This window comes from Stegostoma tigrinum, chromosome 5, assembly GCF_030684315.1.
Source record: "Stegostoma tigrinum isolate sSteTig4 chromosome 5, sSteTig4.hap1, whole genome shotgun sequence".
Taxonomy (NCBI): Eukaryota; Metazoa; Chordata; class Chondrichthyes; order Orectolobiformes; family Stegostomatidae; genus Stegostoma; species Stegostoma tigrinum.
Window position 1 is genome coordinate 6,273,107 of NC_081358.1, and position 14,741 is coordinate 6,287,847.

At 44.4% G+C, this 14,741-nt stretch overlaps 1 protein-coding gene across 2 annotated transcripts in view; it reads right to left on the reverse strand.

The window, feature by feature from the left end:
• The window catches only part of golga4 (golgin A4), a 160,801-nt gene extending 150,341 nt beyond the window's left edge, over positions 1-10,460 (reverse strand). For both annotated transcript variants that reach the window (XM_048528967.2, XM_048528965.2), the window contains exon 1: positions 10,271-10,460. In XM_048528967.2, coding sequence (XP_048384924.1) covers positions 10,271-10,336 — 66 coding nt within the window. In that variant the 5' untranslated portion in view covers positions 10,337-10,460. The remainder of the gene's footprint in view (positions 1-10,270) is intronic.
• Positions 10,461-14,741: the final 4,281 nt, after the last annotated feature.

Sequence of the window (14,741 nt, forward strand, 5' to 3'; positions counted from 1 at the left end):
GAATCTCCTCTGCACTCCCTCCAGCGCTAATATATACCTTTTCAAGTAAGGAGACCAAAACTGTACACAGTACTCCAAGTGTGGCCTCACAAGGACGCCATACAGTTGCAGTATAGCCTCCCTGTTTTTAAACTCCATCCCTCTAGCAATGGCAGACACAATTCCATTTGACTTTTTAATCATCTGCTGCACCTGCAATCCCACCTTCGGCATTCATGCACAAGGACACCCAAGTCCCTTTGCACGGCAGTGTGCTGCAATAGTTTACCATTTAAAACATAGTCCATTTTGCTGTTATTCCTACCAAAATGGATGACCTCACACTTATCAACATTGTACTCCATCTGCCAGATCTTTGCCCACTCACTTGGACTATCTATATCCCTTTGCAGGCTTTCAGTGTCTTCTGCATGCTTTGCTCTACCACTCAGCTTAGTGTCATCTGCAAATTTCGACACAGCACACTTAGACACCAACTCCAAATCATCTATGTAAATTATAAACAATTGAGGTCCCAACACTGATCCCTGAGGCGCACCACCAGCCACTGACCGCCAACCAACCAGAAAAACACCCATTTACCCCTACTCTTTGCTTTCTCCTGGTCAACCAATCCTCTATCCATGCCAATACACTACCTGTAATACTGTGCAACTTTATCTTAGGTAGCAGCCTTTGGTGTGGCACCTTGTCAAATGCCTTCTGGAAATCCAGATACACCACATCCACATGTTCCCCATTGTCCACCATGCAAGTAATGTCCTCAAAGAATTCCACCAAATTAGTTAAACATGACTGGCCCTTCATGAACCCATGCTGGGTGTTCCCAATGGAATAATTTATATCCAGATGTCTTGCTGTTTCACCCTTAACGATAGATTCAAGCATTTGCCCCACTACTGAAGTTAAGCTAACTGGCCTATAATTACCTGCTTTTTGTCTACTTCCTTTTTTAAACAGTGGTGCCACATTGGCTGTTTTCCAATCTGCAGGAACCACCCAAGAGTCCAGTGAATTTTGGTAAATAATTACTAGTGCATTTGCTATTTTCCCCCCCATCACCTCTATAAGCACCCTGGGATACACTTCATCAGGGCCAGGAGACTTGTCTACCTTTAACCCCGTGAGCTTGCCCAGCACAGCCTCCTCACTGATCACGACAGTTTCTCGGTCCTCATCTGCTATAACCTTCTTGCTATTAGTTTTCGGCGTGTTATTGACGTCTTCCATTGTGAAGACCGACACAAAATAACTGTTTAATGTCTCAGCTATTTCTTCATTCCCAGTTATTAAACTGGCCTTCTCATCCTCTAAGGAACCAATGTTTACGATTTACATACTTATGGAAACTTTTGCTGCCTGCTTTTATATTCTGAGCTAGTTTACTCTCACAATCTATCTTACTTTTCTTTATAACTTCTTTTGTGGCTTTCTGTTAGCCTTTAAAGATTTCGTTGTCCATTAGTTACCCACTGTTCCTTGCTTTTTTTTTGTATGCGTGTTTTTTCAATCTGATACGTTACTTTATTTCCTCAGACATCCATGGCTGGCTCTCCATTTTCGTAGAGGTCTTCCTTATCACTGGAATATACTTCTGCTGAGCACTGTGAAAAATTGTTTGACAGTCCTCCACTGTTCCTCAATTGACCCACCATAAAGTTTTTGCTCCCATTCAACCTTAGCTAACTCCTTCCTCATTCCTTCATTGTCTCCTTTGTTTAAGGACAGGACATAGGTACTGGGTTTAACCTTTTCATGCTCCATCTGTATTTTAAATTCGATCCTACTGTGATCGCTCCTTCCAAGAGGATCACTATCTGTGAGATCATTAACTATTCGTGTCTCATTACACAGGATTAGATCTGGGATAGCTTGCTCCTTCGTAGGTTCCATTACATATCATTCAAGGAAATTATTGCAGATGCATTCTATGAACCACTCCTCCAGGCTGCCACGTCCGACCCGATTTGACTAATCGATATGTAGACTGAAATCCACCATGATAATTGCTGTACCATTTTTACATGCATTAGCTATTTCTATGTTCATTGCCCTCCCCACCATGATGTCATTATTTGGTGCCGATACGCTACACCTATCAGTGACTTCTTCTCCCTGCTATTCCAAATTTCCACCCAAATGGATTCAACGTTTTGTTCAGTAGAACCTATATCATCTCTCACTACTGCCCTGATATCATCCTTAAAAATCAGAACACCACTTCCTTTACCTTCCTGTCCGTCCTTCCCAACAGTTTGATATCCTGGGATATTTAACTCCCAGTCATGACAATCCTGTAACCATGTCTCTGTAACGGCAACTAAATTATACCCTTTTTACATGATTTGCACTGTCAACTCATTCACCTTGTTTCAAATGCCCCGAGCATTAAAACACAGTGCCCTTATGACATTTTTTGCACCTTCTTTTTGGGTCAATAGACAATAGGTGCTGCAGTAGGCCATTCAGCCCTTCGAGCCAGCACCACCATTCATTATGATCATGGTTGATCATCCACAATCTGTATCCTGTTCCTGCCTTATCCCCATAACCCTTGATTCCACTATCTTTAAGAGCTCTATCCATGTCTTTCTTGAACGTATCCAGAGAGTTGGCCTCCACTGCCTTCTGGGGCAGAGCATTCCATATATCCACCACTCTCTGGGTGAAGAAGTTTTTCCTCAACTCTGTTCTAAATGGCCTACCCCTTATTTTTAAAACTGTGTCCTCTGGTTCTGGACTCACCCATCAGCAGAAACATGCTTCCTGCCTCCAGAGTGTCCAATCCCTTAATAATCTTATACATTTCAATCAGATCCCCTCTCATCCTTCTAAACTCAAGTGTATACAAGCCCAGTCGTTCCAATCTTTCGACATATGATAGTCCTGCCATTCCGTGAATTGACCTCGTGAACCTACGCTGCACTTTCTCAATGGCAAGAATGTCCTTCCTCAGATTTGGAGACCAAAACTGCACACAATACTCCAGGTGCGGTCTCACCAGGGCCCTGTACAGCTGCAGAAGGGCCTCTTTGCACCTATACTCAATTCCTCTTGTTGTGAAGACCAACATGCCATTAGCTTTCTTCATTGCCTGCTGTACCTGCATGCTTGCTTTCAATGACTCATGTACAAGAACACCTAGATCTCGTTGTGCTTCCCCTTTACCTAACTTGACTCCATTGAGACAGTAACCTGCCTTCCTGTTCTTGCCACCAAAGTGGATAACCACACATTTATCCAAATTAACCTGCATCTGCCATGCATCCGTCCACTCACCTAGCCTGTCCAAGTCACCCTGTATTCTCATAACATCCTCCTCACATTTCACACTGCCACCCAGCTTTGTGTCACCAGCAAATTTACTAATATTACTTTTAATGCCTTCGTCTATATCATTAATGTATATTGTAAACAGCTGCGGTTCCAGCACCAAACCTTGTGGTACCCCACTGGTCACCGCCTGCCATTCCGAAAGGGACCCGTTTATCACTACTCTTTGCTTCCTGTCAGCCAGCCAATTTTCAATCCAACTCAGTATTTTGCCTCCAATACCATGTGCCCTAATTTTGTTCACCAATCTCCTGCACGGGACTTTATCAAAGGCTTTCTGAAAGTCCAGGTACACTACATCCACTGGTTCTCCCTTGTCATTCTTCATAGATATATTCTCAAAAAATTCCAGAACCATTTCTAACAATTCGAATTCTCCTTCCCTTTCACCTTTTTCCTAGTTTTCAATGGAGTTGAAGATTCCTCATCACCTGCTAACCTGCTGCTTTGCCTTACATTAATTGTTATTCTCTCTCTATGCTCACTTCTCCCTTCTCCCCTAATTACGAGTTGAAAGTCCTATTAACCACCCTATTTACCTTTCTCGCCAGAACACTGGACCCGGCCCTGTTCAGGTGGAGTCCATCCCAGTGGTATAGATCTCTCCAGTCCCGTAACTGATGCCAGTGCCCCATGAAATGGAAACGCTCTTTCTCACACCGCTCTTTTAGACACTTGTTTACTTCCCTGATCCTCGCCTCACTATGACAATTTGCACATGGCTCAGGCAGCATGTCCATATGTGCGCCAATTAAAAGTCAATGAATTGCCATCTCCAATAAGAGAGAATCTACCTGCTGCACCCAACCCCTCCCCCCCACACACACATACACCCTCACCCTCAAACTCCCAATCTCAACTACATCATCAAAATCTCAGGGGTTACCACTGACTAGAAAATTAACTAGGGCAACAATACAAATACCATGGCTGCAAAATCCAATTTGAGGCTGGAAATTTTGTGATGAGGAATTCAGGTTTTGATTTCCCAAATCCTGCCACCATCAACAAGGCATGAGTCAGGAGTGCAATGACATACTTTCCATTTGGCTGAATAGATGTTGCTCCAACAACACTCAAGAAGCCTGACACCTCCTAGAGATAAAGCTGTATGCTTGAGAGGCATATGATCCACCAACATCAACATGAACTCATTCCACCATTAGCATACTGAGGCAGACTTGTGTATTCTGCACAAGATACACTGCAGCAACTCAGCAGAATTACATTCCCAGCATCTTGGAATGTAAAGACAGCAGACTTATGTTCACATCATCTGCAATTTCCACCCCAAGACTTCAAACAACATTATGTTGGCTGAACCAAGAAGTGGCAACACCATTCAGAAAAGCATGGTAAATGTAACTACATGAACTGTGGCAATTCAAAAGGTAAATATTGACACAATATCTGCAACTTTCACATGAAGATGGTGACAGCAGCAACAGGTTTGTAAAATAATTTGACAAGTGGAATACATAATCTCTTTTCAAAGAAACCTTAACATAGTAGGCAATTAGGAATTTCACAGACTGGTATATAAGAAAGTAGGCCAGAGGTTACTGTCGGGAAGGTTAGCAACTGTTGAGTCATACAGATCAGTTCTGAATGTCTTTAAACTATGCCACAGAAAGACAAAGGTTAGTCAAGGATTTTCAGATGGTTAAAGTCAGAGGTATCTCTCTGTTCTGTTAGCAATGAAAGGCAAGTGTGACGATATACAGTCCTGAAGAGGCTGTAGAGATAACGTGCAAAACACCATGAAGGGATTTAAAAATGGATAAGAATTGAATTTGGGATGGGATCACCTATGGGGACAGCATGAAACAGATAGCAACAGCCTTATTAAGTCATATCATCATTATTATTAAGTGAACTGCACAATTAACCAAGGGACATGCTCACCAGACAATTACCACTTGTGATTCAAAGGTTAGCTTCCCTTTAGAAATATGTGTTCTATTATTTCTTCTAATAGACACAATAAATCTGAACTGTCAATTTGATTGAGTGCACAACCAAGTTAAAGGAATAAATGTAAAATTTTTAGCTGACTTCTGAAAATCCTCAAGGCCCCAGCTTTGCTCTTTAAAGTTTGCAACTTGTAAAACACAAAATTTAATGTATGATATCAGAATGTGCTTTAAAATATGTATAGAAATACATCTAAAATAAAAATTGTATATATTAAGCCATAAGATATAGTCACAGCATCACAAGTTGAATAGATCCATTGAACAAAATATATCTGGACTGGGCATTGTCACTGTTATTGGGAAACAGATTAATTCGCCAAAATAGTTTCCTTCAACTATATGTAGCAAAATTAAATCTCATGGTACAACGCTTCCATGGAAGACTGAACACAACGCATTTCAAATAATGTACAAATTTTGCACCAACTCTTCGACTTTCCTGTTTCATTCGGCCCATTGTGCGCTGGCACCGAGTTGATGGTGGACACAAGAATTTTACAATGTGGTCATTTTTCACTTGTGGGCTTAGACTGCATCTGTAATTAGGCTATTCACTGTGATAAAAATATTTAATTCATTTGGGTGTGATAGGATAGACGTAGATAACGTGCTTCCACCTGCAGGCAAGATCAGAAGTTCGTGCCACAAACAGATGATAATTACAAATGACAGTAACAGGTAATATGACAGAAACTTGTAAAATAAACTACCCAGTCTCAGTCCCAAACAATGCAGCCTAATATAATCCAGTGCTGATTCTCAGGGTCAAACAGTGGTTCTACAGAGGTGTAGGTGGGGTGTCATTCAACTGAGGAAATAATTAAAAAATAGAAGCCACACCACAAAGAGCAGGTGACAAGAACAGCACCGGTGCATTCATGGCAAAGCTAGTTTAAGTTGAGGGAGAAACAATGGATTATATCTTGGCGGAATTGGAAGCAGCAGCATATGGGGAGTTTCATGGAGGTCATAACATTGCCCTGGACCTGTTGGGTCAAATCTGCAATTATTCATAACAAACTACATTGGACACGTTACGTAGAACAACACAGAACAGTCTGTTTCCACAATATACAATCACACTAACAAGTTTGTGATGGAGAATTGACAGCTCTCATCTTGAACGTGAGATTTTAGTCAATCAACTGCAAAAACTTCCGTATTTAGCTGAATTGTCCATTTTTTCACTTTCTTAATGGGTTGAGGGACCACAGAATAGCCAGTAGCAGCTGACCTTTTGTCCTGCCTTGTCAGAGAAAATCGTGTCGGGGTGGCACCCCACCGACGACCCTGGGACAAGTATTGGTAGATTTTGAGAAACGGTACTGGAATATTGTCGGTGACATAGTTCTGAACTGAGTCTGGCCAGCTCGTTTAACAAGGTCATTGCAACTTTTGATTTACTTGCTATGACAGTCAACCACAACACTAGGCAGTTCCTGTTGACTGCACAAGAATAATGAAATCAAAATAAGCAGTGAGTTTTCAAATGCTTTTTGTTTTAGCCTCCCAAACTCATAATTTTCGAAGAGGACCATGAATACAATATTGTCTTTTTAAAATCATTCCTCAAATTTTTAAACAACTCTTAAAATCAAGTATCAACAACAATGAAACAAAAGCAACTCACATGACAAACCTTCAACTGTAATGCTGAAAATTCCATCATATTGTGGATAGCTTCTTGTCTGCCTGGTTCTAAAGAGCTTGAAGAAAATTATCCAAAATGTAAAGTTTATGTGAATTTTCAAATTCACCATGATAGGTTTTCCTTGCAAGTTACCAGCAATCTTTAGCTTGGACACGTCTGGCCGAACGATTATCAACGTGTGGGAAATAGTAACCTTGGGTCTTATTCAATCTAAGTTTTGAACAAGAGTCATCCTGAGACTTGAAGACTCAGTACACTTTGCCAAATTGCTAATAGCTCAGTGAATATCCCAAATTTGGATTCCAACTCACAATAATTCCATAATTCTAGTGGCCAGATCAGCCAATTACTTTTAAAGACCATAAGACATAGGAGCAAAAATTAGGCTGTTCAGTCCATCGAGACTGTTCCACCATTCAATCGTGGCTGATAAGTTCCTCAACCTCTTTCTCCCTGTAACCTTTGATCGCCTTGATAATCAAGAACCTATCAAACTCAGTTCTAAATGTACTCAATGACCTGGCCTCCACAGCCTTCTGTGGCAGTGAATTTCATAGATTCATCACACTCTGGCTGAAGAAGTTTCTCCTTATCTCCATTCTAAAAGGTCTTGCCTTTCCTCAAGGCTGTGGCCTCAGGTACTAGTCTCTCCTACCAATGGAAGCATCTTCCCAACATCCACACTGTCCACATAACTCAGTATTCTGAAAGTTTCAATTAGATCCCCCCTCATCCTTCCAAACTCCAATGAGTATAGTCCCAGAGTTCTCAAATGTTCGTCATATGTTAAGCTTTCCATTCCTTGGACCATTCTCATGAACCTCCTCTGAACCCACTCCAAGGCCAGTACATCCTTCCTGAAATATGTTGTATTCCTGCATTCCTTTTTTACACCCAGTGTACAGGCACTGGAATGCTCTTTAGCAGTTTTATGTTGCGGTTAATATTGATTGGTTTCTGCACTCAACTCATTTACCCCTGGCAAGTTCTCTCTTTGCCTTGATCTATGCACTTGGCTGAAGCTTTATATTTATTTTATTCACGCTCTCAAAAATATTGAGTGACAATTTTATACAAATTTTACTGATATGAATTTTAGATTCACAATTAAATTGAGCTGAGCACTGTACATAAATTTTAGGCATTAGAATCTTTTAATACTGAGGAGAGTGGGCAAATATATGGGAACATGAAAATGCAAACAAATAAAACTGCTGTGTCATTTGTTAAACCCATATGTAGGCCCTTCGTGTAAGTAAAACAATTTAGTTGCACATCCCTTCAAAGATATGACAGAGAACCAGTTGAGGGGGTTTGTTAAATATTTACTTCCTCATTTAGTTTCAATTTTTAATTGAACCAGTACTGGCGCGAATTGTCCCTGGGAATTTACCAGCTTCTGCGTTCTTAGTGAAGCTGGTTGTAATAAATCATTTATTTGAACCATGTTTCAAATTTCACTATTTTCAAACATCATACCCAAGAGGACAAAATTCAGAATCCACAATTACACAACTGTGCATAATAAAATTATCTTTCAGTGAATGTGGCCAAAGCTTCGCTTTAATTAGCTTGTTTCTGACATTTGGGCAACTTCTTTACAAATAGATTCAAAGCATTACATCAACAACCCAATGTATAGAGATAATAATACCAAATCAACAGCTCAAATTTATAAGTTTCAAGTCAGACATGACACTAAACCAGCATCATTAGCCGATTAGCCAGCTGTTGGTTTGTCAGGCACGGGTTGTAATCAACCACTGTGAAACACAAAAACATTTTGTCACTTCAAGAATCCAAGTAGCAGCTTATCCTACAAAACAAACCTTCAATAACTAACGAAGTTCAATTCACGACAAAATCATAAATGAGTTTTCTTGCTTTGTTCAGTAAATGCTCAATTCTATTGAAACTGTCAAAAAGGTGGCATTGATTCCCCCACGATTATGAAAGCAATATGTTGACCAATTACAGAAATGTTGAGAAATGTTAAATGTGTACCATTCCTCTTTGTGATGAGGGTGTTAACTCCACAACATTGATGCTCTCCATTGATCAAAAAACAAGAGGAGACATATCCACGAAGCTTCTTGCGTTTTAAGAAAACTTGACTTATATATTGACCTCACTTGTACTCTGCTGCTCTATCCTCATATTTTAATTCACTGTGGGTCCAAAGGCCAATCATCTCAAGTTGTAAATATACTTAACTACTGAGTACCTTCAGTCATTGGGAGAAGGAGCAAATCGAACATCAGCTGCAGGATAGCAAAGACTGTGATTCAATGAGGGTGCCTGCGATGCAGGCTAACGTACCTACCCTGAGCTAGAGACCCAGCTTCAAGTTTCACCTACTACACTGGCGTAAAATAAAATCTTGTGAGCAGGTTGTTTGGAAAAGATCAAAACGTCAGCTGTTGGGCTCCTGAGATGCTGCTTGGCCTGCTGTGTTCATCCAGCTACACACTTCGTTATCCTGAAAACACTTTTTTGGGTTTTGCAATGCAATGGCAGTGTTCCTACCGCTGGCTCAGAAAACCTGGGTTCAAGTCTCAACTCCTCCAGATGAGTATCATAACATACCCGTAACAGTTGATTTAGGAAAAGAAAACTAAGACTGTGATTCAAATATGGGCGAGTAAATCGTTTACACAACTGGCATCCCAAGATTGAAAATCCGGAAAGAAACGCTGACACAGTTTTCCACATCTCTCTCTTACAGAAATATCAATATCACCAATGAAGTCACCTCACCTCACAACACAACCAAGATGGGTAATTCTGATTTCATCGTGATAAAAGGTTTCCTTCCAAAACACTCTCGTAAATCAATTACAATAATTGTTTATCCTGACCAGAGTCGAAATGAACCACTGCGAAGTTGGAAAAACCACTGAACTTCAAAAATCCCACACAGCCACGTACAATGAAGAAGCAGAGCTTTCGAAAACTTGCGCGAACCACTGTCGCTCTGCCGGGGTCTCGTCCAGCTGAAGGTACCAGAGGTCAAAGAGGTCGGGGTTTCGTCTGCGTGATCTCCGGGAAATGAGGGTCAACTGACAGGACAATTCTGAACTACCTGGTACTCAGCCTCTGCTCCGAGAGTTAGCCTGGGGCCCTATGACAGCTGTTAGGGAGGGGACAGTGGCTCATTCCCCAACCCGCCCTTACTCACTGATGTTCAGAGTGGGGTCTGGAGGGAGTCTGGATCATCCCAACACCCCCTCCCGGAGCTTCAGGAACGCCTCTCCCCGGCCGGGCCGGGACGGGACGGGCCTGGCCGACAGTGCCCTCCGCCCTCTCTCACCTGAACTACGCCGCTCCTGACCGGGAACTGCTCTTCGTTAAGCTTCTGCTTGAGTTTCTTGAACATCGTGCCAGCCGCCGGGATAGCCCGAGAACCAGGGTGGGGACAGAAATTGCGTGGGTCGCCGACAGCCTCCACGGTCCCCGCCAGGCCCCGGCTCCCGGACTTCAGGCCTCACGATCCGGATTGCCGCACAGCGCATGTGCCGGCAACGTGGCCCCGGCAGCCAAAGGCGCGTGTCACACGCATCAAAGACCAGCCGGGGGCGCTGCTTGCACCCAGGGCGCTTTAGGGGAGAGAGACTTGCAGGAAAGCGCTGTTTGCATCCAGAGCTCTGAGAGGTGAGATCGCAGCAGGGTGCTAATTGCATCAGTGATAATGGGAACTGCAGATGCTGGAGAATCCAAGATAATGAAATGTGAGGCTGGATGAACACAGCAGGCCCAGCAGCATCTCAGCAGCACAAAAGCTGACGTTTCGGGCCTAGACCACTTCACCAACACCTTCCACCCCAACCTTCAGTTCACCTGGGCCATGTCCAGCACATCCCTCACCTTCCTGGATCTCTCAGTCTCCATCTCAGGCAACCAGCTTGTGACTGATGTCCATTTCAAGCCCACCGACTCCCACAGCTACCTAGAATACACCTCCTCCCACCCACCCTCCTGCAAAAATTCCATCCCCTATTCCCAATTCTTCCGCCTCTGCCGCATCTGCTCCCACGATGAGGAATTCCACTCCCACACATCCCAGATGTCCAAGTTCTTCAAGGACCGCAATTTCCCCCCCACAGTGGTCGAGAACGCCCTTGACCACGTCTCCCGCATTTCCCGCAACACATCCCTCACACCCCGCCCCCGCCACAACCGCCCAAAGAGGATCCCCCTCGTTCTCACACACCACCCCACCAACCTCCGGATACAACGCATCATCGTCCGACACTTCCGCCATCTACAATCTGACCCCACCACCCAAGACATTTTTCTATCCCCACCCCTGTCTGCTTTACGGAGAGACCACTCTCTCCGTGACTCCCTTGTTCGCTCCACACTGCCCTCCAACCCCACCACACCCGGCACCTTCCCCTGCAACCGCAGGAAATGCTACACTTGCCCCAACACCTCCTCCCTCACCCCTATCCCAGGCCCCAAGATGACTTTCCACATTAAGCAGAGGTTCACCTGCACATCTGCCAATGTGGTATACTGCATCCATTGTACCCGGTGTGGCTTCCTCTGCATTGGAGAAACCAAGCGGACGCTTGGGGATGCACTTTTCAGAACACCTCCGCTCGATTCGCAATAAACAACTGCACCTCCCAGTCGCAAACCATTTCCACTCCCCCTCCCATTCTTTAGATGACACATCCGTCATGGACCTCCTGCAGTGCCTCAATGATGCCACCCGAAGGTTGCAGGAACAGCAACTCATATTCCGCTTGGGAACCCTGCAGCCCAATGGTATCAATGTGGACTTCACCAGCTTCAAAATCTCCCCTTCCCCCACCGCATCCCAAAACCAGCCCAGTTCGTCCCCTCCCTCCACTGCACCACACAACCAGCCCAGCTCTTCCCCTCCACCCACTGCATCCCAAAACCAGTCCAACCTGTCTCTGCCTCCCTAACCTGTTCTTCCTCTCACCCATCCCTTCCTCCCACCCCAAGCCGCACCTCCATCTTCTACCTAATAACCTCATCCCACCTCCTTGACCTGTCCGTCTTCCCTGGACTGACCTATCCCCTCCCTACCTCCCCACCTATACTCTCCTCTCCACCTATCTTCTTTTCTCTCCATCTTCAGTCCGCCTCTCCCTCTCTCCCTATTTATTCCAGAACCCTCTCCCCATCCCCCTCTCTGATGAAGGGGCTAGGCCCGAAACGTCAGCTTTTGTGCTCCTGAGATGCTGCTGGGCCTGCTGTGTTCATCCAGCCTCACATTTCATTATCTTGGGTGCTAATTGCACTTGGGTCTCTGTCACTGAGAGGGTCCAGGAAGGGCGCTGTATGCATTCTTAGGCTCGAGAAATGAGAGTACAGCTGGGACGTTTTCTGCATCCAGAGCTCTGGGGAGGTGAGGGTCCAGCAGTGTCTGAACCTAGGCTTCCTTGGAGGGGAGGGTTCAGCAGGGGTTCTGTCTGTACGTAGAGCCACAAGCAGGTGCGCTGTTTACACCAAGAACAGTATGCAAGGGAGGCTCAGCAAGGCTGTTGTCTGCATCCAGGACTCTTTGGAGGAGAGGGTGCAGCAGAGGCAGTATCCGCACCCATGACTCTTTAGAAAGGAGGAACCAGCAGGGGAACGTCTGCACCCAGGACTTTGTGGAGGAGATGGTCCACCGGTGGCAGCCTCTGCACACAGGTTAGAGGGGAGGTGGGGAACCAGCAAGGGTCGACTTGCATCGAGGGCTCCGAGGAGCTGATGTCTTGGGTTGACTTCCCAATTCCCCAGGACTGTCTTGGAGCAACTAACTAAAAGCTATCATCTTCATTGCATTGAGATAACAAGGTGTAGAGCTGAATGAACACAGCAGGCCAAGCAGCATCATAGGGGCTGCTCCTTTGGCCTGCTGTATTCATCCAGCTCTACACCTTGTTATCTTGGATTCTCCAGCATCTGCAGTTCCTCCTTTCTCTGATACAATCTTCGTTACGTTGTTCACAGTCTCAAGATAACATATTTTTCCTTTTTTTGAAATGTTCTTTTAATAGATCATTTTCATTTCTCATGTCATAGAGTCGTAAAGCATGGAAACAAACTCTTTGGTCAAAGCGTACATGTTCCCAAACGAAACTACTCCCACTTGCCAGCAATTGGCCTATATCCCTCCAAACCTTTCCTATTCATACATCACAGAACATAGAACAATACAGTGCAAAACAGGCCCTTCGGCCCTCGATGTTGCGACGGCCTGAGAACTAATCTAAGTCCATTCCCCGACACTATCCCATCATCATCCAATATGCTTATCCAAGGACTGTTTAAATGCCCCTAATGTGGCTGAGTTAACTCCATTGACAGGCAGTGTGTTCCACACTCTTACCACTCCCTGAGTAAAGAACCTGCCTCTGACATCTGTCTTAAATCTCTCACCCCTCAATTTGTAGCTATGTCCCCTCGTACAAGCTGACGTCATCATCCTCGGAAAGACACTCTCACTGTCCACCCTATCTAATCCTCTGATCATCTTGAATGTCTCTATTAAATCCCCTCTTAGCCTTCTTCTCTCCAATGAGAACAGACCCAAGTCTCTCAGCCTTTCTTCATAAGGCCTTCGCTCCAGACCAGGCAACATCCTGGTAAGTCTCTTCTGCACCTTTTCCAACGCTTCCACATCCTTCCTGTAATGGGGCGACCAGAACTGCACGCAGTATTCCAAGTGAGGCCGTACTAGCGTTTTGTACAGTTGCAGCATGACATCACAGCTCCGGAACTCAATCCCTCTACCAATAAAATCTACCACACCATAAACCTTCTTAACAGCACTCTCAATCTGGGTGGCAACTTTCAGGGATCTATGTACATGGACACCAAAATCCCTCTGCACGTCCACACTACCAAGAATCTTTCCATTGACCCAGTATTCTGCCTTCCTATTATTCTTCCCAAAGTCAATCACCTCACATTTGTCTGCATTGAACTCCATTTGCCAACGTTCAGCCCAGTTCTGCAGTGTATCCAAGTCTCCCTGCAACCTGCAACATTCTTCCACACTGTCCACCACTCCACCGACTTTAGTGTCATCTGCAAACTTACAAACCCATCCACCTATGCCTGTGTCCAAGTCATTTATAAAAATGACAAACAGCAGTGGTCCCAAAACAGATCCTTGAGGCACACCACTAGTAACCGGACTCCAGGCTGAATATTTTCCATCAACCACCACTCGTTACCTTCTTACAGAAAGCCAGTTTCTAATCAAAACTGCTAAATCTCCCTCAATCCCGTGCCTCCGCATTTTCTCCAATAGCCTACCATGTGGAACCTTATCAAAGGCTTTACTGAAGTCCATGTACACCACGTCAATTGCCCTACCCACATCCACATGCTTGGTCACCTTCTCAAAAAACTGAATGAGAGTTGTGAGACATGACCTGCCCTTGACGAATCCATGCTGACTATCTCCAATCAAATTGTTGCTTGCTAGATGATTATAAATCCTATCTCTTATAATCCTTTCCAAAACATTTCCTACAACAGACGTAAGGCTCACAGGTCTATAATTACCTGGGTCATCCCTACTGCCCTTCTTGAACAATGGCACAACATTTACAATCTTCCAGTCCTCTGGCACTAAACCTGTAGAGAATGAGGACTCAAAGATCAAGGCCAAAGGCTCCGCCACCTCCTCCCTAGCTTCCCAGACATCCTCGGAAAAATCCCATCTGGCCCAGGTGGTTTATCTACCTTCATACCTTCTAGAATTGATAACACCACCTCCTTACTAACCACAATCCTTTCAAGTCTAAAAGCCC